We start from the raw sequence: 24,622 nt of genomic DNA on the forward strand, positions 1-24,622 counted from the left end.
TGATATGTATAAAATAGACAACGAATGGGAACTGACTGCACAGGGAGCTCCACTCAGCGCTCTGTGGCAACCCAAATGGGAAGGAACTTCTAAAAGGAGGATATATATGTATACGTACAGCTGATTCACTCTGCTGTGTCACACATTATAAAGCAACTATGCTCCAATAAAAATTAATAAAAAAGCATGTATGTATGCACCATGGAATATTATTCAGCCATAAAAAATCCGAACAGTGACACTGGCAGCAACGTGGATGGATCTAGAGATTGTCATACCCAGTGAATTGAGTCAGACACAGAAAGACAGACATCATATGACATCGCTTATATGCGGGATCTAAAAAATGGGAAGAGATGAACTTCTTTACAAACCAGAAATAGCTATGAATGTAGATAACAGACTTACGCTTACCTGGGGACAAAGGAGGGAGGGATAAACTGGGAGATTGGGGTTGACATATAAACATTACCATACATGAAATAGATGACGAATACAAATCTGCTGTATAGCACCAGGAGCTCTACTCAATACTCTGTAACAGCCTATATGGGAAACGAATCTTAAAAAAAAAAAAAAAAAGAGTGGTTATATGCACAACTGAGTCTCTCTGCCGTGCACCTGAAACTAACACAACACTGCAAATCAACTATACCCCAATCAACATTAAAAAAAAGGAGCAGTATCTGAGCCATGCTCTTGAAACACTGATGGCCTCACCTTCTTCAGGAGATCCTTCCCCATTCTGTTTTCTAGTTAAAACAACATCCTATCAGGCCTGTGAGGTCTCAACAAAAAGCCCAGGAGGCAGCAGGGCGGATGAAAACCCTCTACAGCTGTCAGTGTCATGCCTACAAGCGCATCTTGGAGGGTTGGGCTGCAGAAGTCCTGTGAGGACCAGCAGTGCTGAGGAACGAGCTGAGCTCTTGCAGGGAGACACCTCATGCGTGGTGAGAAGACAGTTTTATGCACATCAGGTCATGAATGTGTTCTGCCAGCACAGAAAAGGCTCTGAGCGTGGCTGACACTAATCTGTTGTGTTGATACAATTGAGGTCAGTTATCTCATCTACGAAACAGAAACCTGCATAACCTTCCTCACATGAGGGGAGTCGACGGGAGGGAAGAAGGGAAGGAGAAGGAAGAAACGGAGAAAACGTTTCCTGTCATCTATTTAAGTCTCTGTCCTTATTCTACCACTTTTATGTTTGATGTGCACATCAACCCAACAGGTAGACTTGAGTGTCTGATTTACACGGGAGGAGGTTCAGACATGTTAAAATACAACTTGTAAGGGGAGCTCCTGACAACAGGTCTAATCCTAAGCCCACTCTCCACGTTAATAATAACACGAGGTGCTCCAAGTGTGGAGGTGTCAGGCACTTTCCGAGGACAGCCTGAGCTGGGGGTGTGTGGGGGGGCTGAGAATCCCTGGGGCCACTGATGAGGTCAGCACCACAGAGCCATTTCACTATACAGATGACACAGTGGTTTTTCTTATTTGGTTGTCCGCCCATTTTGCTCCCTCACAAAAAGCAATGTCCCCCAGTTGGTTTCAAGTCTCTGATGCCTGTATACACCACCTGTCTATGCTTGGCTACTCCTAACCTGCTTTGGAAAGCAACACCCTGGGAAAGATCTATGGTGGCAAAAAGTAATGATCTCACTATGCTTAGAAAAAAAGGTTTTTTTAAAAAGCAGATTCAGTTCAGTTCAGTCGCTCAGTCGTGTCCAACTCTTTGCGACCCCATGAATCACAGCACGCCAGGCCTCCCTGTCCATCACCAACTCCCGGAGTTCACTCAGACTCGCGTCCATTGAGTCAGTGATGCCATCCAGCCATCTCATCCTCGGTCGTCCCCTTCTCCTCCTGCCCCCAATCCCTCCCAGCATCAGAGTCTTTTCCAATGAGTCAACTCTTCGCATGAGGTAGCCAAAGTACTGGAGTTTCAGCTTTAGCATCATTCCTTCCAAAGAAATCCCAGAGTTGATCTCCTTCAGAATGGACTGGTTGGATCTCCCTGCAGTGCAAGGGACTCTCAAGAGTCTTCTCCAACACCACAGTTTAAAAGCATCAATTCTTTGGTGCTCAGCCTTCTTCACAGTCCAACTCTCACATCCATACATGACTACTGGAAAAACCATAGCCTTGACTAGATGGACCTTAGTCAGCAAAGTAATGTCTCTGCTTTTGAATATACTATCTAGGTTGCTTATAACTTAGGCAACTGTGGAATGTAGCCTGAGCTTTAAATAACTAATGTAGTTCCTTGGTCAAATTCATAAACCTTGCCTGTTGTCCTAACAGTGATTATTATTATTACAGAGCCAATTAGTGTAATGGAAAGCTCAGACTCTCCAACACATTAAAAAATAATTGCTGGGTGTCGCTACCCCCATATCATGGAGGCATTATCTAAAGTTGGCATTGTCCAGAGATGTCAGGACACAGACTAGGACCATTGGTAACTTGAAAGGAAAAATGAAAGTACCAGGAAATGCAGTGGATGACAACTAGGCTGGGACCCCCAATCTCCTCCCTTTCTGGGGGCACTGTCCTATGCAAACTTTCATTCTTGCTACATGGTATATTATGGTCCCTCCATTCTTGCTTTTTCTTTCTGTCAGGAAAAGAAATCTAAAAGAATCCAGAAAGACTTATTTTTATGGGAAGCAGAGTTACAAAGAAAAGCTCCTGAGTGGGGTGGCATTTTCTGTTAGTCAGAAATCCCCCTCTGTCTTATTAAAAAATCAAAACAGGGAACTCATATATGTAATTAAGGCTTCCTACCCTTTGATTATTTAACTGATTACTGTCTACTTAAGAGGAAAGTCAAACGATTATCTTGATAGATGCTGCTGTGGGGTAGCAATTAGGACAAAGCTCTCTTCCGAGGGCAGGGTCCTTAATGATTTCCTATCAGAGTCCTGATTGCTGACACATTTTAAATTCCAGTATTCCTGCCCATTTTAACTGGATAACATGATTACCTGATAACGAGAGGAGTAAAGAGTCAACTGGAAAAGCAAGTTTAACCCTAACATTATATAGCCAAAGCCGATTCAAGTTAACAATGCAATTACAAACCTAAGGAAAAAGAACACGTGCACTGTGGCTGTACCCTATTTCTTTTAGACACCAATTTGCTGTCTGCCGAGAGAGAGAGATTGTGGGCCATTTCTCCTTTTGGATCTTGGTTGTTGGAAGATGGAGGGTAGGAAGTGAAGTGAGAAGAAAGTTAAGAAAAGGTACTATATTAAACTATTGTAACTGAGGGGAAAAACCAGCAAACCGGAAACTTCCAAATCTTGCCATTATAAAGTAATACTGCTGAACCAGAGTAGCTCTCCTAACATTAGTAGGTACAAAATCAGCTATATATGAATATAAATATATCAGTTATTGCCAAGTTTGGGACAAAAGGCAGAGCCGGACTGTAATCCTTGCCAGAGGGAGATACATCAAAGGTGTCCTGTGACTGCCCTGGGGTTCTACCTGGATGCACTTTCTGGACTGCAGCACAGGGAAGGAGAGGCCAAGGGGAAAGCGGCAGTCTTGCCGAGTTGAAGAATTAAAGACAGGAGGCTGGGGCTGGGCAACGGGTAGAATTTTGTAACGGAGGAAGCTGAATTGAGAAGGAGCTCTAGGACTCTATATAGGAGTCCCCTTAAGCAGAGGGTCACCAGGAGTCAGACAGGACTAAGCACAAGTAAAGTAAGTGAAGCTTCTGACCCATTACTCAGCTGCACATATGCAGGCAAGACTCCAGAGGCCTGTCAGGGAAAGACTGCTGGGGATCAGCTGTCAACAGCTGTGAGATAAACGGAGCTGCTGGAGGGTGCGGAGTGCTGGAAGACACGGGAAACTAACTTCTAAGGTGAAAAGGCCTTGATAAACACCTGGGTGTCCACTGAGACAAAAAAAAAAAAAGGGCCATGTATTAGGATCCTGGATATTCTAGACCTGGCCAAACAAAGGTTAAAAGCAAGCCTCAAAAATATGTAGCTGATTTAACAGTAAATTAATAACCTATCAGAACAAAACTCTCTAAAGACAACAAAATCCAGATGATAACACATCATCCGCAATGATGAGTATAGAATCAGAAGTTTCCAGATATGTGGAAGAGGACAATGTGAATTCTAACTGGGAAAGAAGTTGATAGAAACAGACTCAGAGATGACAAATACTGGGTTAGCAGACAAGGAATTTAAAACATATAAATATGCTTAGGAAAGGATAGCCCTAACAACTCAATATACAAGGGAACCTCACTAGAGAAATGGAAACCATAAAAAGAATTAAATGATGGGAGATTGGTAAATGAACCTCTAGCATTGCACGGTTCCTATATTTTGTGTTATGTAGTAAAATATTAATCAGATCGCAATAAAGATGTATTCTGTAATTCCTACAGCAACCACTAAAAAGATAAAGAACAACAGAAGAATCAACAAAAATACTAAAAAATATTCAAATAGCCCCAAAGAAAACAAGGAAAAAGGAATAGGAAAGCAAAATACAGATAAATCAAAAAAAGAAAAAGGAAAAGGAGACAGATAAATCAACACTTATAGTTGGAGACTTTTAACACTCTTCAGTAATTATCAATAATTAAATAACTAAACAAAAAAAATCAGTAAGCATACAGAAGATACAAAGAACATTAACGACTGCTTTCACTTAATTGAAATTTATAAGAATTATACCCAACAACTGTAGACTACACTTTTGAATGAATGATGTTCATTGAATAATGTTCACATGAATTCACATGAATGTTCACATGAATAATGTTCACACTGAGAAACTATATGCTTGGCCATAAAAAAGTCTCATTGACTTTTCAAAGGTCTATATCATATAGTGTATGTTCTTTGACCTCAACAGAATTAAATCAGAAATCCACAACAGTAATGTATCTAGTATGACCTAAATCAAGTCCCTTATGATTATACAGTGGAAGTGACAAATAGATTCAAGAGATTAGATCTGATAGAGTGCCTAAAGAACTATTGATGGAGGTTTGTAACACGGTACAGGAGGCGATGATCAAAACCATTCCCGAGAAAAAGAAATGCAACAAGGCAAACGGCTGTCTGAGGAGGCTTTACAAATAACTGAGAAAAGAGAAGGGAAAGGCAAAGAAGAAAAGGAATGATATATCTATCTGAATGCAGAGTTCCAAAGAATAGCAAGGAGAGATAAGAAAGCCTTCCTAAGTGAACAAGGCAAAGAAATAGAGGAAAGCAATAGAATAGGAAAGACCAGAGATCTCTTCGAGAAAAATATAGAGATACCAAGGGAAAGACAGAGATACCATTTCATGCAAAGATGGGCACAATAAAGGACAGAAACAGTATGGGCCTAACAGAAGCAGAAGATATTAAGAAAAGGTGGCAAGAATACACAGAACTATATGAAGAGGGTCTTAATGACCCAGACAACCACAATGGTGTGATCACTCACCTAGAGCCAGACATCCTGGAGTGTGAAGTCAAGTGGGCCTTAGAAAGCATTACTACAAACAAAGTCAGTGGAGGTGATGGAATTCCAGCTGAGTTATTTCAAACCCTAAAAGATGAAGCTGTTAAACTGCAGCACTCAATATGCCAGTAAATTTGGAAAACTCAGCAGTGGCCACAGGACTGGAAAAGGTCAGTTTTCATTCCAATTCCAAAGAAGAGCAATGCCAAAGAATGTTCAAACTTCTGTGCTCATTTCACATGCTAGCACGGTAATACTCAAAATCCTTCAAGCTAGGCTTCAACAGTACATGAACCAAGAACTTCCAGATGTACAAGCTGGATTTAGAAAAGACAGAGGAACCAGAGATCAAACTGCCAACATCTGCTGGATCATAGAAAAAGCAAGGGAATTGCAGAAAAACATCTACTTCTGCTCCATTGACTACCTTAAAGCCTTTAACTGTGTGGATCACAACAAACTGTAGAAAATTCTTCAAGAGATGGGAATACCAAAGCACCTTACCTGTCTTCTGAAAAACCTGTATGCAGGTCAAGAAACAACAGTTAGAACCAGACATGGAACAACAGACTGGTTCAAAATTGGGAAAGGAGTATGTCAAGGCTGTATTTTGTCACCCTGCTTATTCAACTTACATGCAGAGTACATTATGCACAATGCCACGCTGGATGAATCACAAGCTGGAATCAAGACTGCTGGGAGACATATCAACAATCTCAGATATGCAGATGATACCACTATAATGACAGAAAGTAAAGAGGAACCTTTTGATGAGGGTGAAAGAGGAGAGAGAAACAGCTGGCTTGAAACTCAACATTCAAAAAACTAATATCAAAGAATCTGGTCCAAATACTTCATGGCAAACAGAAGGGGGAAAAGTGGCAAAATCACTGCAGAGGGTGACTATAGCCATGAAATTCAAGATGCTTGCTCCTTGGAAGGAAAGTTATGAGAGACAATGTATTAAAAAGCAGAGACATCATTTTGCTGACAAAGGTTCATATAGTCAAAGCTATGGTTTTTCCAGTAGTCATATATGGATGTGACAGCTGGACCATAAAGAAGGGTGAATGCCAAATAGTTGATACTTTCGAATTATGCTGAAGAAGACTCTTGAGAGTCCCTTGGACTGCAAGGAGATCAGACCACTCAATCCTAAAGGAAATCAGTCCTGCATATGCATTGGAAGGATTGATATTGAAGCTGAACCTCCAATACTTAGGCCACCTGATGCGAAGAAATGACTTACTAGAAAAGACCCTGATGCTTGGAAAGGTTGAAGGGAGGAAGAGTAGGGGACGAAAGAGGAGAAGATGGTTGGATGGCATCACCATCTTGATGGACATGAATCTGAGCAAGCTCTGGGAGTTGGTGATGGACCGGGAAGCCTGGCATGCTGCAGTCCATGGGGTCACAAAGAGTTGGACACGACTCAACAACTTGAACTGACTGAATATATTCAATTTCAACAAACTGTCCTGTTTCAGATTCAGTTCAGTCTCTTGGTCATGTCCAACTCTTGTGACTCTCTGTTTTAGATAGTGGAGGTTAAAAGTTTTTCATTCAAGATTCCTCCTCTCTAAATTCTTTTCAGCTACTACTAAAGTCTACTCAAGTATATTTTCATTTTGTTCTGATACTTTCCATTATTTTTGTCCTTTTCTGCTGTTTGCATATTGAAAATTACCTCAAAGCAGCTGAGGAGACAGGTGGGGTATAACATATTTATTAAAAAAAAAAAAAAAAAAGGCCGCAACAAATAACAAGTTAGAAAGTTAGGCCAGACACTAAAAATGATAGACAGTAGTTTATGCCAAGTACCAAATGAAGTATGAGTAACAGTTGCTATAAGAATTCAAAGGAAGAGGTCAAAGACATTTAAATTCAATATTATGAACTAAGTGGGTTTCCTGATTATCTCCCTGGCCTATTCACTCTGCCACTGTGCTACAGGTTTTCCTCTCTCTCCAAACTCTCAACATTCCTCACTTCCTTCATATTCTCAATTGATTTCTCAGTGAACTAGAAAGCGAGGAAGAAAACCTCTCCAAATGTTTGCCACCACAGCCACAATGCGGGACCCCAGGCAGAGCGGCCTCTGTGTTGCTCCCAGGTCACACCGGCACCCTCGTGCTTCCAGACCTCTGCATCTGCTGCTGCTTCTGGCTGGAATGCTCTTTCCACTCAGGCTCACACGAGTGAAAGTGGAAGCCGCTCAGGTGTGTCTGACTTTTTGCGACCCCATGAAGTTCTCCAGGCCAGAATACTGGAGAGGGTAGCCTTTCCCTTCTCCAATATTCCCAAACCAGGGATTGAACCCAGGTCTCCCACACTGCAGGCAGATTCTTTACCAACTGAGCTATCAGGGAAGCCCCATGACTGAACCTTCAACTTTTTTCAGGTAGAAAACGTTAGCAATCAACCTTCGGTGACTACTCCATTTAAAAATGCAATCTTCCTTTTTATCTCCCTCATTGTGTTTTTCCTCCATAGCCTTTTCAGAATATAATACACCATATATCTTTAATATTTCCCCTCTGTCAGCTGAATGTGAGCTCTGTGAAAGCAGAGATTTGGCTTTGTTCCCTGGAGGATCCCCTTGCACATAGACCGGTGCCTGGTTGTACAGAAGGTACTTGATAAATCTTTTTCGAATGAATGAAGCAGAATTTGAGCTGGAGGTTAAAAATAAGGCATCACTTATGAGGAGAGGGAAGGAAGGACATACCAGACTACAGAAAGGAGAGGAAGAGCAAATACATGGACATGGGATTCATTATGCTTAAGAAAGTGAGAAATTTCCTTTAGTTAGAGAAGAAGGAAAAGAAGAGAAGATGAGGATGAAGTGTGGGCTGGTGATGCATCAATGGCCTAGACTGTCAATCTAAACTTACTCAGACTTAACTTTGTTAGCACCAAGGAGCAACTGAAGTTTTCTCAGCATAGAAGGGGTGGAGGAGGGGGGACTGGAGCTCTAGGAGACAGAGGCAGTGGGGTCAGTGAACAGATTCTTGGAAGCAGACAGGTACACTGACTGGGGAATCACAACACTACCGAAGCAAACGGGAAGAGTAGGGAAAGAGACGGTTGGCACTGTTGAAGAAGGCTTCTCATAGCTAAAAGCAAAACAAAGGGAATTAGAGAGTTTCTTCCTTCCTCCTAAAGACTGCAAAGAAATCTCTGTATAATTTCATTTTCTTTCACACAGTGCAGCGAAGTTGCTGGAGACAGATATGAATTGCCCTGTATAGTTCCATAAGAAGGTAGGCTTAACTGAATCAAGCAATAAAGGAAAAAGTTATGTGACTCAACCATTTAGAGTGGGGTCTCTTCTTTAAGAAAACACTGTGTCTGGAATAATAGCTACTATTAACAGCTATTTCACCACAAAACCCGGGGGCTAAAACGTATTCATGTCAAGACAGAATCACAACTAGAATGCCTATGCGATATGTGCAGAAAACAACAAAACCCACAGAAGTCCCAAAGCAGGGACCTATCAGACAGAACACACCATATTAAGTAAATACCCACTCTTTGTCTTCTCTTCCTTTAACCAAAGAAGATCTCTCACTGTTTGCTGTACATACTCGACCCCATGTTATGATATTCCATGAAAGGACTGGGAGCTTTCAGGGGTAACATAGTAACTGATTTGGGACAGTGGTCCAGACAGAAGGCTGTACTCTGGGTAACAGTATATCAGCCACTCAGGAATATCACGTACATTAAAGCAATTCAAACTCTGCAAAGCTCTGCTGTTTGGAGTCTATGACCTTTACAAATAGGTGATATTTCAACAGAGTGCAATTAAGAATGGCCTACTGAGTTGTTTTTAATGCAAAACAATAAGCTGTTGGCTGCTCTGTCACACATGCTGAAGAGAAAAGAAGATCTCTGCCATGTATTTTAGGAAGGCTGAAAAGCTTCATCAGGAATACTGTTGGAGGGGAAAGGCCCTTCTGTAAGCTGCTCAATACTCTTGAACTGTGGCAGGGTCCAAAATTCCAAGGAGATGGTAGACATGATGTCACTACTTGTTTTGCTAAGCACTACTTATTATATACTTCCATATACTGAGAGGGGACCGAAGAGAGAATAAAGAAACACCACTGGCTCTGATGTGGTCTCACATACGTTTATGATCTCATATGACTGGATTCTACTCAGTGGAAACAATCTTGTCAACTATTAATAACTAAGAAGCAGAATATTAATGTGTCACATTAAGAAGCTGAAAAATCACATCCATTAACCTTCAACTGCCAAAGTATGGTGCCTAATAAATGTGACTAGCTGATCTCATGATCAGCTACAGGGTTCTATTCCTGGCTTTGTTCGGTACAAATATTTTATCCATGGCTTGGATAAACATAAAACAGGCCAACATGCATGGTGTGAAAATACATGACTCCCAAAGGTTATAAACTGAAATAATACAAGAAAAGCCCTGTATTGACTCTAGAAACTGATTTATTTACATAGGGCAGGACCAGCAGCATGCATGAACAGAATCAGGGGTTTGCTATCAAACATAGTTGAATCATCCTTACCAAATGGCTGCTAAAAAAGGTAATGTGCTTCTGGTTCAATTTACAGAAACAGAACTTAGAGAAGGAAAAGGCTGCACACTGTCCAACAACAGGACATTCTGGAAAAGAAAAAACTATGTAGACAGTTAAAAAACAAACAAACCAAAAAACCACAGCAGCTGCCAGAGCTTTGCAGGGAGGGAGGGAATGATGATTAGGTGATGTAAACTATACATATGACTGTAGTGTAAACTATTGATTTTAGTTAATAATGTGGCTTATTAAGTGTAATATACATACCACAGAAATGCAAGAGGTAAATAACACGGAAAATTGGGGTAAGGGGATATATGGTAACTGCATATTTTCCATAAACCTGAAACTGCTCTAACAAAATTTATTAATTAAAAAAAAACACATTAATCAAAATGCTACATTAGAAAATATTAACTTAATGCAAAAGAAATGGGTGAGGAATGGGATCTGCACACTGGCCCTGAGACCCTTGGCTAGTCTCACTTTTCAAGCCAGAAGATACACACAATCACAGTAGAGAAGGATTAGTGTCATAAACAAATGCTCACTGCTGTCCTTCCTGGTAACTGTTTCTCGATGACATTCTCTCTTTCCACCTGAGGACTAATAGGCAGGTTCCAGAAAAGCCCAGGTCACGGACTTCAGGTCATAATCACGGAAAAGAAAGAAGGTTTTTCTATATATAATATCATGTCAGCTGCATACAGTGACATGCAGCTTATGCATGCAGTTTACCTCTTCCCTTCCAATTTGGGTACCTTTTTCTTGTCTGACTGCTGTGACTAGGACTTCCAATACTGTATCGAACAGAAGTGGACTGAGAGTGGGCATCCTTATCTTGTTTCAGACTTTAGTGGGAACGCTTTCAGCTTTTCACTGTTGAGGATTGTATTGGCTGTGGGTTTGTCATAAATAACTTTTCATAAGTTGAGATACATTCCCTCTGTATCCATTTTGGTAAGACTTATCATGAAAAGATGTTGAATTCTGTCAAATTGGTTTTTTTTTTTTGCATTTATTGAGATGACTGTGTGGTTGTCTTTTGTTAATGTAGTATATCACATTAATTTGCATATGCTGAACTATCCTTGTGAACTTGGGATGAATCCCACTTGGCCACTGTGTATGATCTTTAGATCACAGATGTGGTTAACTAAAATTCTGTTGTGAAATTCTGCATCTATATTCACTATGAAAGGTATTGGCCTGTAATTTTCTCTTTTGGTGGTATCTCTGGTTTTGGTATTAGGGTGATGGTGGCTTTGGGAGTGCTCCCTCTTCTTCAGTCTTTTGGAAGAGTCTGAGAAGGATCAGTAAAAGTTCTTTGTATGTTGAGTAGAATTTGCCTGTGAAGCCATCTGGTTCTGGACTTTAGTTTGTAGGGAGTTTTTTTTGGTTGTTTGTTTTTAAATTACAGATTCTATTTCACTTCTAGTGATTGGTCTGTTCAAATCATCTATTTCTTTTTTATTCAGTTTTCATGGACTGTGTGTTTCTAGAAAGTTGTCTATTTCTTCTAGGTCGTCAAATTTGTTGACATATAATTGTTCATATTCAAATTGGAAGAGGAGGTAGAACTGTCATTCTCTGTAGATGACATGATACTATATATAAAAAATCTTAGAGACTCCACACAAAAACTACCAGAACTGATAAATGAATTCAGCAACATAGCAGGGCACACGATTAACATTGAGAAATTGGTTGCATTTCTTTACACTGACAATGAAATAGCAGAAAGAGAATGTAGAAAAACAACACCTTTTAGAAATGATACAAATGAACTCAACAAAACAGAAAGAGACTCAAAGACTTACAAAACGAACTTATGGTTGCCAGGGAAGCGATAGTTAGGGAGTTTGGGATGGACATGTACACACTGCTATACGTAAAATGGATCACCAACAAGGACCTACTGTACAGCACATGGAACTCTGCTCAATGTTATGTGGCAGCCTGGATAGGAGGGGGGTTTGGAGGAGAATGGGTACATGTATATGTATGGCTGAGGCTCTTCACTGTTCACCTGAAACTATCACAACATTGTTGATCAGCTATACGCCCATATAAAAGAAGTAAGTTCAAAAAATAAAACTAAAAAAAAAAAAAAAGATGCACCCATATGATCACAGCAACACCATTCACAATACCCAAGGCACAGAAACAACCTGAATGCCCACTGACAGATGAATGGATAAATAAGATGTGGTGCATATACACAATGGAATACTATTCAGCCATAAAAAAAGAACAAAATAATGCCATCTGCAATAACACGGATGCAATTAGCAATCATCATACTAAGTGAAGTCAGGCAGAAAGACAAATATATGATATCACTTTTATGTGGAATCTAAAATATGGCAAAAAGGAACCTATCTACAAAACAGAAACAGACTCAAAGAGAGAACAGACTTGTGGCTGCCAAGGGGGAGAAGATGGACTAGGAGTCTGGGATTGGTAGACTCAAACTATGACATACAGAATGGATAAGCCAATGTCCTATTATATAGCACAGGGCACTATATTTAATATCCTGGGATAAACCAGAATGAAAAGAAATGTATATAACTGAGTCACTCTGCTATACAAAAAATTTAACATAACACTGTAAATCAACAATACATTAAGTAAATAAATAAGAATAGGAAAGAACATGGCAGCAACAGTCAGATCCATGACCATGTCAAACTTTACCTAAGCCATGAGCTCCTGGAAAACAGTCAGATAAGGAAATTTCCCTTAACCTGTTTTCCAGAACAGAAAGAACCACCCCTCCCCATAAGACTCAGAGAAGACCTAGATAGTCCTCAGGCTTACTGTGACAAAGCCAGACACGCCTATCCTCACTGATTGATTAGAACAAAATGCTTGCCAACTGATAACCAAATGTTAGCTAGGCTTCTCTCCTCCCAAGCTTCTGACCCACCCTCTGCTCAAGCCAGCATACCACCTTTCCTTAATGATATCTGAGAATCAGCTGACATCAAGGAAAGACATTTCTTGATCACTATCTGATTCTGCCACCTACTCCCCCATATCTGGTCCTTTCTAGATTTGTTTACCTGCTTCTATAAAAGAAATTTCCTTTCTGTCCGATATTTGAGACCCTTGCACATCCTTTGGTCAAAATGTTCCCCCTATGGTAATAGCTCCCTCCCCTTATGGCAGTAATTCTTTTGAATGAAGTCTCTTCTTATCTAAGTCCAAATTTGTTTTTCTTTGATAGACAACATAGTCTATTAATTCAGACTAGGTGTTAGGGTCTAACTAAAATCATTCAGCATATTAACGAGCATGCCACTTGCTTAATGCAACCACAGACTCCTAAGATCTTAACCTTCCAAAAGATCTAAAAATCAACCAGTCCAACCTCTCACCCAGAGCAAGAATACGTCTGTAGAAGCTTTGAGAGACAGACATCCTGCCACTGCTTGCATACCTCTGGTAAGAGGTAATGTAAGAAAATTCTCATACTAAACCAACATCATCATTTATGCAGTACTAGTCTGTCCTCTGAACTACTTACTGGGTTGGCCAAAAATTTGGAAGTCAGAAGCATTCTTTGAATTGGGTTGGCCAAAAATTTCGTTCAGGAAACCAAAACGAAATTTTTGGCCAACTCAGTAGTTCAGCCTAAACGAAATTTTTGGCCAACCCAATACAAACAACACTTCTAACTTCCGAATCAGCACCCTCCAGATATCTGAAGGCGACTGCACCTCAGCTTCTTCACATCAGCATAAAGAGGTCCTTTGGCCTGCTGAGATCTTCTATCCTGTCTATGCAAAAACAAAGATCAAATCACATCCCCCAGTTGCTCTGTTTGTTAAATCAATAGAGGCATGGAAGTCACATCTGGATATAATGTGCATCTAAGTTTTCCTAAGACAGTCTAATACTTTAAGGAAAGAGGAAGCATACAACAAGGGCTATCACTTTGTTGTTCATGAGGAACTGCACCTTTGCAGGAGAGTTAAGGGTGAGGCACAAAAAGGCCAATGACTTCAGCTTATACCACAAAGTGAGAGCAGTCAGAACAGTGCAGTACTGGCACAAAACCAACACACAGATCAATGGAACAGAACAAAGTTCAGAAAGAGACCCATGCACTTACGGTCAATAATCTACAACAAAGCATGCAGGAATATACAATGGAGAAAGGACAATCTCTTCAAGTGGTGTGGGGAAAAATGGACAGTTACATGTGAAATTAGAACATTCTGTAACACCATACACAAAAATAAACTCAAACTGAATTAAAGACCTAAATGCAAGACCTAAAATCATAAAACTCCTAGAGAAAGACACAGGAAGAACACTCTCTGACATAAATTGTGGCAGTATTTTTTTGGATCCATTGGATCCATTTCCTAGAGTAATGGAGACAGAAGGAAAAATAAACGGGACCTAATTAAACTTAAAAGCTTTTGCATAGTGAAGGAAACCATCAACAAAAAAGACAACCTACTGAATGAGAGAAAGTATTTGCAAATGATACGACTGCTAAGAGGTTAATATCCAAAATAAATAGTTCATGTAACTCAACATTAAAAACACAAATAATAAATGTTGGCAACAAAGTAGAGAAAAGGGAACCCTCATATGCTGTTGATGGGAATGTCAACTGTGCAGCCACTGTGGAAAACAGTATGGAGGTTTCTTATTAAACTAAAAATAAAACTACTACATAATCCAGAAATTCCACTCCTGGGTATATATCCAAAAAACCCTCAAAACACTAATTTGAAAAGATACACACACCCTAATAGTCATAGAAGGATTATTTACAATTACAAAAAAACAACTGGAAGCAACCTAAGTATCCATCAACAGATGAAAGAATAAAGAAGATGTATATACATACAATGGAATTCTACTCAGCCATAAAAAAGAATGAAATTTTGCTACTTGCACCAACATAGATGGATGTGGAAGGTATTATGCTAAGTGAAATAAATCAGATAGAAAAAGACAAATAGTATATGATATCACTTATATGCAGAATTTAAAAAATACAACAAACTAGTGACTGTCTCAGAAAAAAGAAACAGATTCACAGATAGAACAAACTAGTGGTTACCAGTGGGGACAGGAAATATAAGGGTAGGGGAGTGGGAAGGACAAACCACTATATATAAAATAAGCTACAAGGATACATTGTACAACACAGGGAATATAGCCAATATTTTATAGTAACTATAAATAGACTATAACCTTTAAAAACTGTGAATCACTATATTGTATACCCGTAGCTTATTGACTCATTGGAAAAGACCCTGATGCTGGGAAAGACTGAAGGCAGAAGGAGAAGAGGGTGACAGAGGATGAGATAGTTGGCTGGCATCACCGGTTCAATGGACATGAACCTGGGGGAGATGGTGAGGGACAGGGAAACCTGGCGGGCTACAGTCCATGGGGTTGTGAAGAGTCGGACGTAACTTGGTGGCTGAACAACGACAACGACAACTTATATAATATTGTACATGAACTGCACTTCAATTAAATAAAAGAGGCAAATGAGTTTTTATTTAAGCCATCATCACACAACACAGCACCTAGGATCTGCTGCATCCGTCTCTCAGTGCTTTCTCCTTTTGTGATCCTTTGACTTTTGTGAAACTATCAACCAGTCATTCTTGGGCTGGTCAGTTAAAGCAGCCAGCTTTTCCTGTTGCTATGGAAACAGTGGTTCTATGAGGCTTTTCCCTTAAAAAACAAAAAAACTTCCCACTCCATAATTTAATAAAAATCATGAGCAAATACACTCATCTACATTCCTGACATGACTGGCAAGACTTGGAATCATCTATAAAAATTCTGCCTCACCAGAACATTTCAGAAAAAAGGTCAGCTCTAAATTCTGATATTACACATGAAACTGTGCACCAGTTTCTGGGAGGCTTGGCTATTAAATCCACCAGTTCAGTCACCATTAACTTGTGTTCTAAGAGCCTGGCACATCAGAGGCTTATTGAATATTTACTGAATTTACCCAGAACTATTAGAAAGGCTTCCCACTCTGCCACTCTCAGTCTTCTCTCTAACTGGAAGAAGAGAACACTGACTGTACCCCTAACTAGTGGGTTCCATCAGCCAGAGTACCCAGCCCCTGATGCTTCCACAAGAGCAGAGAAAGCTCATCTAAAACACAGATGGCTCAGAGAGTGTAACCACGCTTTTGTAATAAAAAATAAGGCAAAACTGCTTTCTCTGATTATTATGCATGTAACAATGCCATTGTTCATTCTGAATATTCATTGGAATGACTGATGCTGAAGCTCCAGTACTTTGTCCACTGGATGTGAAGAGCCAACTCATTGGAAAAGACCCTGATGCTGGGAAAGACAGATGGGAGGAGAAGGGGGCAACAGAGAATGAGGTGGCTGGGTGGCATCACTGATTCAATGGACATGAGTCTGAGCAAACCCTGGGAGAGAGTGGAGGACAGGGAAGTCTGGAGGGCTGCAGTCCATGGGGTCGCAAAGAGCTGGACAAGACTGAGCACCAGAACAACAGTGTCAACTTTGCCACACAAGTTCCTGGTTGGTGTTTCTAGCATAGTCAAGAAGTGATGCACTATAGCTAAGAGGTTTTTAATGCTGCCTTCCACTAACTCTCTACACTTCTTTAATCCACCTCAAACACTGACAGTACCTCCAATCTTGATCTATGCTAGGGAGTTTACTGCAATGAACTTTATGACAATTTCTATCTAAGGAAAATGTATCTAATTTTCAAATTTCTAGTCATCCAAGATCAAGATACATCCAAGATACAGAAGTCCTAGGAAAGTATATGTGTCTTCCTACTTTTTTTATTGAACTTAGCAGTTAGAGCGCATTAAGAAGACATTTTATAAACAAAAAATATGGTATACAAATTTTAAGCACTATAGATAAATTATTACACATGATAAGTATTTCTAATCCAGAGCTTTCCAAAGGAATTTCTAAAATACAAAATGCTCATGGAATGTGCCTGGTCCTGACATGGCAGCAGAATAGAGTGACTCCTCCACGAGACACCCACCCCGAGCCAGCAGGGCCTGACAGAACACGGCTCCCGGCTCCTCAGCACTCGAACATGGCTCTTGGCAGGGCCAGCGCTGACAGCAGAGTCGCCAAGCACTTTCTGCGGTTTCTGGTCAACAGAGAAAAGCTTTGGCTCAAATCAAGAACACTGCTGCTCTTTTGTGTTCCTTACACATGCCACTCTGGCAGTCACACTGTTCAGTAGCTACTGCTGGTGCTCCCATCTGTCAGTGCAGCGTTGGGAAGAGTGACTGCAGATCCGAGACGACAACCAGAACACACAGATACGCACATACAAACACAGACACACACGCCGAACTGGGGAAGTGACGACGACACGCTGAGCCTCACGCTGATCGTGCTCAGAGTGCTGCTGCCTGAGCTCAAACAGTAAGGAGCTGACCGTGCTGGAACACAAGCCCAGGGCAGCAACGATGTGTCACTGGTCCTTTCTAGAGTTATCCAGCAGAAACTCCTCTTCCCCCTTGAGTCCCCAAAACAACTACCATGTCTGTGGAATCTTATGTCTCTCTTATCCACGAAACAACTCCTGAGCAACTGCGTACTCTGTTCTACACTTAGAAGAACAAGAAACACAACTGCTGTGGGCCCTGCCCTTCTGAGGCAGAGGGTCTAGTGGGGGACACATACAAGCAAAGAGGCAATTTCAACACAGCCAGGTAAGCATGTTGGTAGAGACGAGTTCAGGGTACTCTGAGAGCTCAAAATAGGAAGGACGCCTAACTTAGACTTAGGGTATCCAAAGGGTGTAGGGGGACAAAAAAGGCTAAGACTTGAATCTACCTCACCTCCTCATTCCATTAACATAGCACAGGCTTAGGACTTTGTTTCTTCTAATTGGTCTTTCTGCCTCAAACCTCATGTTTGGTGGGAGCACTTATCCTTGAGATGAAAAGCAAACTTCACAGGCTGGGCTCTGTCACCTGGACTCTTGTTTATTTCACTGGGCTGCTGTAAGCTTCCATATTTAAGATAAGCAGAACAGCCCCCATTTCCTGAAATGTGTTGTGTTCACCCGTATCTGCCAAGAATACCTTTTCCCTTGTTTCCAGGCTGGATTAAGCTCTACCTCCACTGAGAAGCCTTCCCTGATCTCTTCTCTTAGTCTGGGAGAAGCACCTGTTGTGATGTACATTTTAAAGTTTTTCTAAGCACTGTAACCAGTGAGATATTAAGTACATGCTGTTAAGTTAGGGCTTCAAGTCAGGGGTGGTCAGTGGCCCTAACCAAGAATCCACATTTCAGAGATGGCAACACATGAACTTCCAAAGGAGGCTCCTAAAAGCCTTTTAGCTGTTCATATTTGGACTAACACCTACGACTTTGCTCATTAGCTCAGAAAACAGCAGAAAAATTTTCTGTTGGTAAAATTAATGGCTTGATAATCAGAATGTTAAATATTAGAAATGGTCTCTCATTGCTAAAATAAAAGGTACTCAAAATATGTATTAATAGGCTGGATAAAATGTTTTTGAGATATTAATTTAAGTATGGTTGGATTTGCTTTCATTATAATCTAGTATCAATGTTGTAGGGGAGCAGCTAACCATTTCTCAAGTTTCTTAATTAGACTCTGTACCTAAAGAATATAAGAGTTGTACTAGATGAGGTTGGTAATTTCAAAACAGGGCTTCTCCCCCGCATTCTTGCAGCACCCCATCATCCTGCATGGCATGCGTCAAGGTGCAAGGTCACTGTCAGGGCACCTGTCTGCCTTCCCCACCAAAGGCTGAGGTCCTTGAGAACGCGGATGTTATTTCTCATCTCTGTAGTCTGCTTCTTTGCTCATTATCTGGTACAAAGAAATATCTGCTGAACGGACAATACTATCAGTAGCATAACAAGGTGAAAGGATTAGTCCAACATTAGACTAGGAGTTGGGGGAGACTTGTGTTTTAATGCCAGTTATAATTTACTGAGTATTTAATATGTGTCAGGCACACTAGTAGGCACTTAAATCATTTCTCATTTACTCTTTAAATTCTGAGAGGTAGCATTATCCTTTTACAGAGAAGGAAACAGGGAGGCTGACTTGAGGTTATTCAGATAAAGAACTGGAAGAGTCGATCTTTGAATCCAAGTCTGGCTGAACCCAAAGCATGGGTTTTTAACCATTGTGTTAGAAGCGTGTTCCATGTAACATTTGAGAGAGGCAAAAAAATTTCCCTCTAGAGTCCAGTTTCCTCCTTTGTTTACTGAGTGGGATTAAGTGGCTGATGCCCTTTCCAGCTCCTCATGTTACAGTGTGACGGTTTTGAGCGGCAGCAATCAGCACCACCACCTTGCCTGCACTTGCTGCCTGACAAGAGTGAAAGAGGTCTTCATGTGCGACATGTTCTAGGGCTTTTCAGATAACATATTTTGCTTCTATTCTTTTTTTTTCTTCCTTTGAAGCAGTCTTGGAGGATTCTGAAGGCAGAGAAAAGGGACCTGTTTTTGGCACAATGCTTTGAAGCTAGAACCTGCTGTTAAGTCAACAGGGCCAGCAAGTTGTTATTTTTGTTCTATTATACAAGCCTTTGCCGACATGGATGCTGTGAAATTGTTTTAAAAAGGTGGGGGACAAGGAAAGCAAACCTTCAACCAGGACACAGAGAAATACAAACAGAAAAAGAGAGCATAGCAAAAACGCCAATCTGTTGGCTGTGTTTCCACTGTACTGTTACAGCTGGATAAAGAAAAGGATTTTAGTGGTTCTCTTGGCATCATCTGAGAATTACTTGGTTTACAGTCTCGGGGTGAAATAGCACAGATAGAAGTTCTATCTCATGAGTATTTATGAGGACTTACTTAGCTGAAACCTGCTGAAATGTTAATACCTCAGACTAGTTTGTTCTAGGAACAGCCACCTGGAGGGATGGTACATTGTTAAGGAAAACTGTATACCTTTCATCCTTAGAATATCTTTCATCTGCTATCACTCACTGATACCAGGATGCCCATCTGGCGCTAGTAGGAAAGAACCTTCCAGCCAATGCACAAGACATAAGAGACATGGGTTCCATCCTTGGGTCAGGAAGATCTCCTGGAGGAGGGCATGACAACCTGCTCCAATATTCTTGCCTGGAGAATCCCATGGACAGAGCTGCTTGGCAGGCTACAGTCCATAGGGTTGTGAAGGGTCAGACACAACTGAAGCAACTCAGCACATAGTACACACACAGGAATTCTAGAACAATGAAAGTCCCTAGTTGCCAGGACACTGATGCTAGACTCAACCCCCCAACTGGCTTCTCTGAAACAGTCAAAGAGCTCTGGTGACACCTATTTAAGGCATCCAATCAGAAAGAACCTCTGACAGCATTAAGATGATTAAAAATCACTCATTGTGAGAACACTGTTCAATAGAGGAGAACATACACACAGAAGGAGGAAGTTGGCTTTCTTCCATTAAAACTCACTCACCTTTTTAATAGCAGGATCCCCTTTGGACAGATGACAGGATGGGGACATTTTTACCTAGGGGGAAAAAAAGGCAAACCTTTTGATATCTTATTTACAGTTTAGTTTTGTTTGACCCACCCTCAAATAACTCAACTAGAAGTGGCATAGTAGTGTGTGCGCGTGCTCAGTCAGGTCCAATTCTTTGAGGACCCATGAACTGTAGCCTGCCAAGCTCCTCTGCCTACGGAATTTTTCAGGCAAGAATTCTGGAGTGAGGTACCATTTCCTTCTTCAGGGGATCTTCCTGACCCAGGGATCAAACCCGAGTCTCTTGTGTCTCCTGCGTTGGCAGGTGGATTCTTTACCACTAGTGCTACCTAGAAAGCCCCGGAAGTGGTATAACTGAGATAATACAGACATTTTAAGGGAACCAATGAATATATGTATATTAAAAAAAATCCCTTTGAAGTTTCTGAGCTGAAAAACACAGTGGTTAGCCAAGATAAAAATGTGATTAAGCTATGAAAAGTATTACAGATGGTCCAAATTGGTTTTAGCCAAATGGTAAGGAACCTAAGAGATCTTTGGGGACAATATTAATTTTAACTATCTTTGTGGACAACTGACATGATCCAAAGTAGTCAGGGATATATTATTTCATAATGATAAAGAAATCAATTCATCAGGAGGACATAACAATCCTAAACATCTACACATCTAACAACTTAAAATACGTAAGTTAAAAAGTGATAGAACTGCCAGGAGAAATAGACCTTACAGCCAGAGGTTTCCATATTTCCCTCAAGAAATGAGAGAACAAATATGAAGATATACCCAATTTAAAAAATGGGCAAAGGATCCGAACATTTTCCCAAAGAAGACATACCAAAGAACAATAGATACATGAAAAAGTGCTCGGCATCACTTATGAGGGAAATGCAAAGCAAAACTACAGTGATGTATCACCTCACACCAGTTAGGATGGCTTTCATGAAAAAAAGACAAGGTATGACCAATGCTGGCGAGGATGTGGAGAAAGGGAGCCCTTACACATTGTTGGCAGGAATGTAGATTAGTACAGCTGTTATGGAAAACAGTATGGCAGTTCCTCAAAACTTTAAAAACTGAACTATCATATCATCCAGCAATCTCACTGCTGGGTATATATCAGAAGGAACTGAAATTAACATCTTGAAGAGATACCTGCTCACTCATGTTCAGCATACCATTATTTACAACAGCCAAGATATGGGAGCAACTCAAGCATCTATCAGTAGATGAATGGATAAAGAAGATATATATGTATATACACATACACACATATATATCTCTCTCTCACATCCTCACACACACACAATGAAATATTACTCAGCCATAAAAGAAGGAAATCTTACCATGTGCAACAATAAGGATCGACCCAGAGGGCATTATACAAAGAGAAAAGTCAGACAAAGGACAAATGTTGTATGAAATCACTTGCAAGTGGAATTTAGAAAAGCTGGACTTGTAAAAACAAAAAGTAGAATGGTGGTTACTAGGGGCTGGGAGGTTAGGGGTAGTGGGAGGGATGTTGTTCAAGAGGATAACCTTGTAACTAGTAGAGAAATAAGTTCTGAAGATCTAAGGCATAGCACAGTGATCACAGTCAACAATACAGTACATTTCAAAGTTGCTAAGAGACTAGATCATTACTGTTCTCAACACAAAAAAGAAACGGTAATTATTGACATGATAAAGGTGTTTGCTAAGGCTATTGGTATGAAAAGGCAAAAAGATATGATACTGAAAGAGGAACTCCCCAGGTCAAGAGGTGCCCAATATGCTACTGGAGAAGAGTGGAGAAATAGCTCCAGAGGAATGAAGAGGCTGAGCCAAAGTGGAAACAATGCCCAGTTGTGGATGTGGCTGGTGGTGAAAGTCCAATGTGTAAAGAACAATACTGCATAGGAACCTGGAATGTTAGGTCCATAGATCAAGGTAAATTGGAAGTGGTCAAACAGGAGATGGCAAGAGTGAACATCGACATTTTAGGAATCAGTGAACTAAAATGGATGGATGGGTGAATTTAATTCAGATGACCGTTATATCTACTACTGCGGGCAAGAATCCCTTAGAAGAAACGGAATAGCCTTCACAGTCAACAAGAGAGTCTGAAATGCAGTACTTGGGTTCAGTTTCAAAAACGACAGAATGATCTGTTTGTTTCCAAGGCAAACCATTCAATATCACAATAATCCAAATCTATGTCCCAACACTTTCATGAAGACCTACAAGACTTTCTAGAAGGAACACTAAAAAAAAAAAAAAAGTGTCCTTCATCACAGGGGACTGGAATGCAAAAGTAGGAAGTCAAGAGATACCTGGAGTAACAGGCAAGTTTGGCCTTGGAGTACAGAATGAAGCAGGGCAAAGGCTAACAGAGTTTTGTCAAGAGACTGCACTGGTCTTAACAAACACCCTCTTCCACCAATACAAGAGATGACTCTACACATGGACATCACCAGATGGTCAATACCGAAATCAGACTGATTACATTCTTTGCAGCCAAAGATGGAGTGACTCTATACAGTCAGCAAAAAAAAGACTGGGAGCTGACTGCAGCTCAGATCATGAACTCCTTGTTGCCAAATTCAGACTTATATTGAAGAAAGCAGGGAAAACCATTAGGCCATTCAGGTATGACCTAAATCAAATCCCTTATGATTACACAGTGGAAGTGAGAAATAGATTCAAGGGATTAGATCTGACAGACAGACTGCCTGAAGGACTATGGGCAGAGGTTCATAACATGGTGCAGGAGGTGGTGATCAAAACCATCCCCAAGAAAAAGAAATGCAAAAAGGCAAAATGGCTGTCTGAAGAGGCCTTACAAATAGCTGAGAAAAGAAGAGAAGTGAAAGGCAAAGGAGAAAAGGAAAGATATACCTATCTGAATGCAGAATTCCAAACAACAGCAAGGAGAGATAAGAAAGCCTTCCTAAGTGAACAAGGCAAAGAAAGAGAGGAAACCAACAGAATGGGAAAGACTAGAGATCTCTTCAAGAAAATTAGAGATACCAAGGGAACATTTCATGCAAAGATGGACAATATAAAGGACAGAAATGGTATGGACCTAACAGAAGCAGAAGATATTAAGAAGAGGTGGCAAGAATTCACAGAAGAATTATACCAAAAACGTCTTAATGACCCAGATAACCACGTTGGTGTGATCACTCAGGTGAGAGCCAGACATCCTGGAATGCGAAGTCAAGTGGGCCTTAGGAAGCATCACTATGAACAAAGCTAGTGGAGATGATGGAATTCCAGTTGTGCTATTTCAAATTCTAAAATACGCTGCTGTGAAAGTGCTGTACTCAATATGCCAGCAAATTTGGAAAACTCAGCCGTGGCCACAGGACTGGAAAAGGTCAGTTTTCATTCCAATCTTGAAGAAAGGCAATGCCAAAGAATGCTCAAACTACTGCACTCATCTCACATGCAGGCAAAGTAATGCTCAAAATTCTCCAAGCCAGGCTTCAGCAATACGTGAACCGTGAACTTTCAGATGTTCAAGCTGGATTTAGAAAAGGCAGAGGAACCAGAGATCAAATTGCAAACATCCACTGGATCATAGAAAAAGCATAGAGAAGTCCAGAAAAACATCTACTTCTGCTTCATTGACTACACCAAAGCCTTTGATTGTGTGGATCACAACAAACTGTGGAAAATTCTTCAAGAGATGTGAATACCAGACCACCTTACACGCCTCCTGAGAAACCTGTATATACAGATCAAGAAGCAACAGTTAGAACCAGACATGGAACAATAGTCTGGTTCAAAACTGAGAAAGGAGAAGTCAAGGCTGTATATTGTCACCCTGAATGTTTAACTTATATGCAGAGTACATCATGTGAAATGCTGGGCTGGATGAAGCACAAGCTGGAATCAAGACTGCCATGAGAAATATCAGTAACCTCAGATATGCAGATGACACCACCCTTATGGCAGAAAATGAAGAGGAACTAAAGAGCCTCTTGATGAAGGTGAAAGAGGAGAGTGAAAAAGCTGGTTTAAAACTCAACATTTAAAATACTAAGATCATGGTCTCTGGCCCTATCACTTCATGGCAAACAGATGGGGAAACAATGG

The 24,622-nt window shown here is 40.7% G+C and overlaps 1 protein-coding gene across 3 annotated transcripts in view; it reads right to left on the bottom strand.

Annotated features, from left to right (window-relative positions):
* The window catches only part of VPS8 (VPS8, CORVET complex subunit), a 297,839-nt gene that overhangs the window by 15,114 nt on the left and 258,103 nt on the right, over positions 1-24,622 (bottom strand). For 2 of the 3 annotated variants that reach the window (XM_018047043.1, XM_005675177.3), the window contains one exon: positions 20,516-20,569. The exons of the other annotated variant lie outside the window; for it this stretch is intronic. In XM_018047043.1, coding sequence (XP_017902532.1) covers positions 20,516-20,569 — 54 coding nt within the window. The remainder of the gene's footprint in view (positions 1-20,515; positions 20,570-24,622) is intronic. 3 annotated transcript variants of the gene reach the window in all.

The sequence above is a fragment of the Capra hircus genome, chromosome 1 (genome assembly GCF_001704415.2).
Source record: "Capra hircus breed San Clemente chromosome 1, ASM170441v1, whole genome shotgun sequence".
Taxonomy (NCBI): Eukaryota; Metazoa; Chordata; class Mammalia; order Artiodactyla; family Bovidae; genus Capra; species Capra hircus.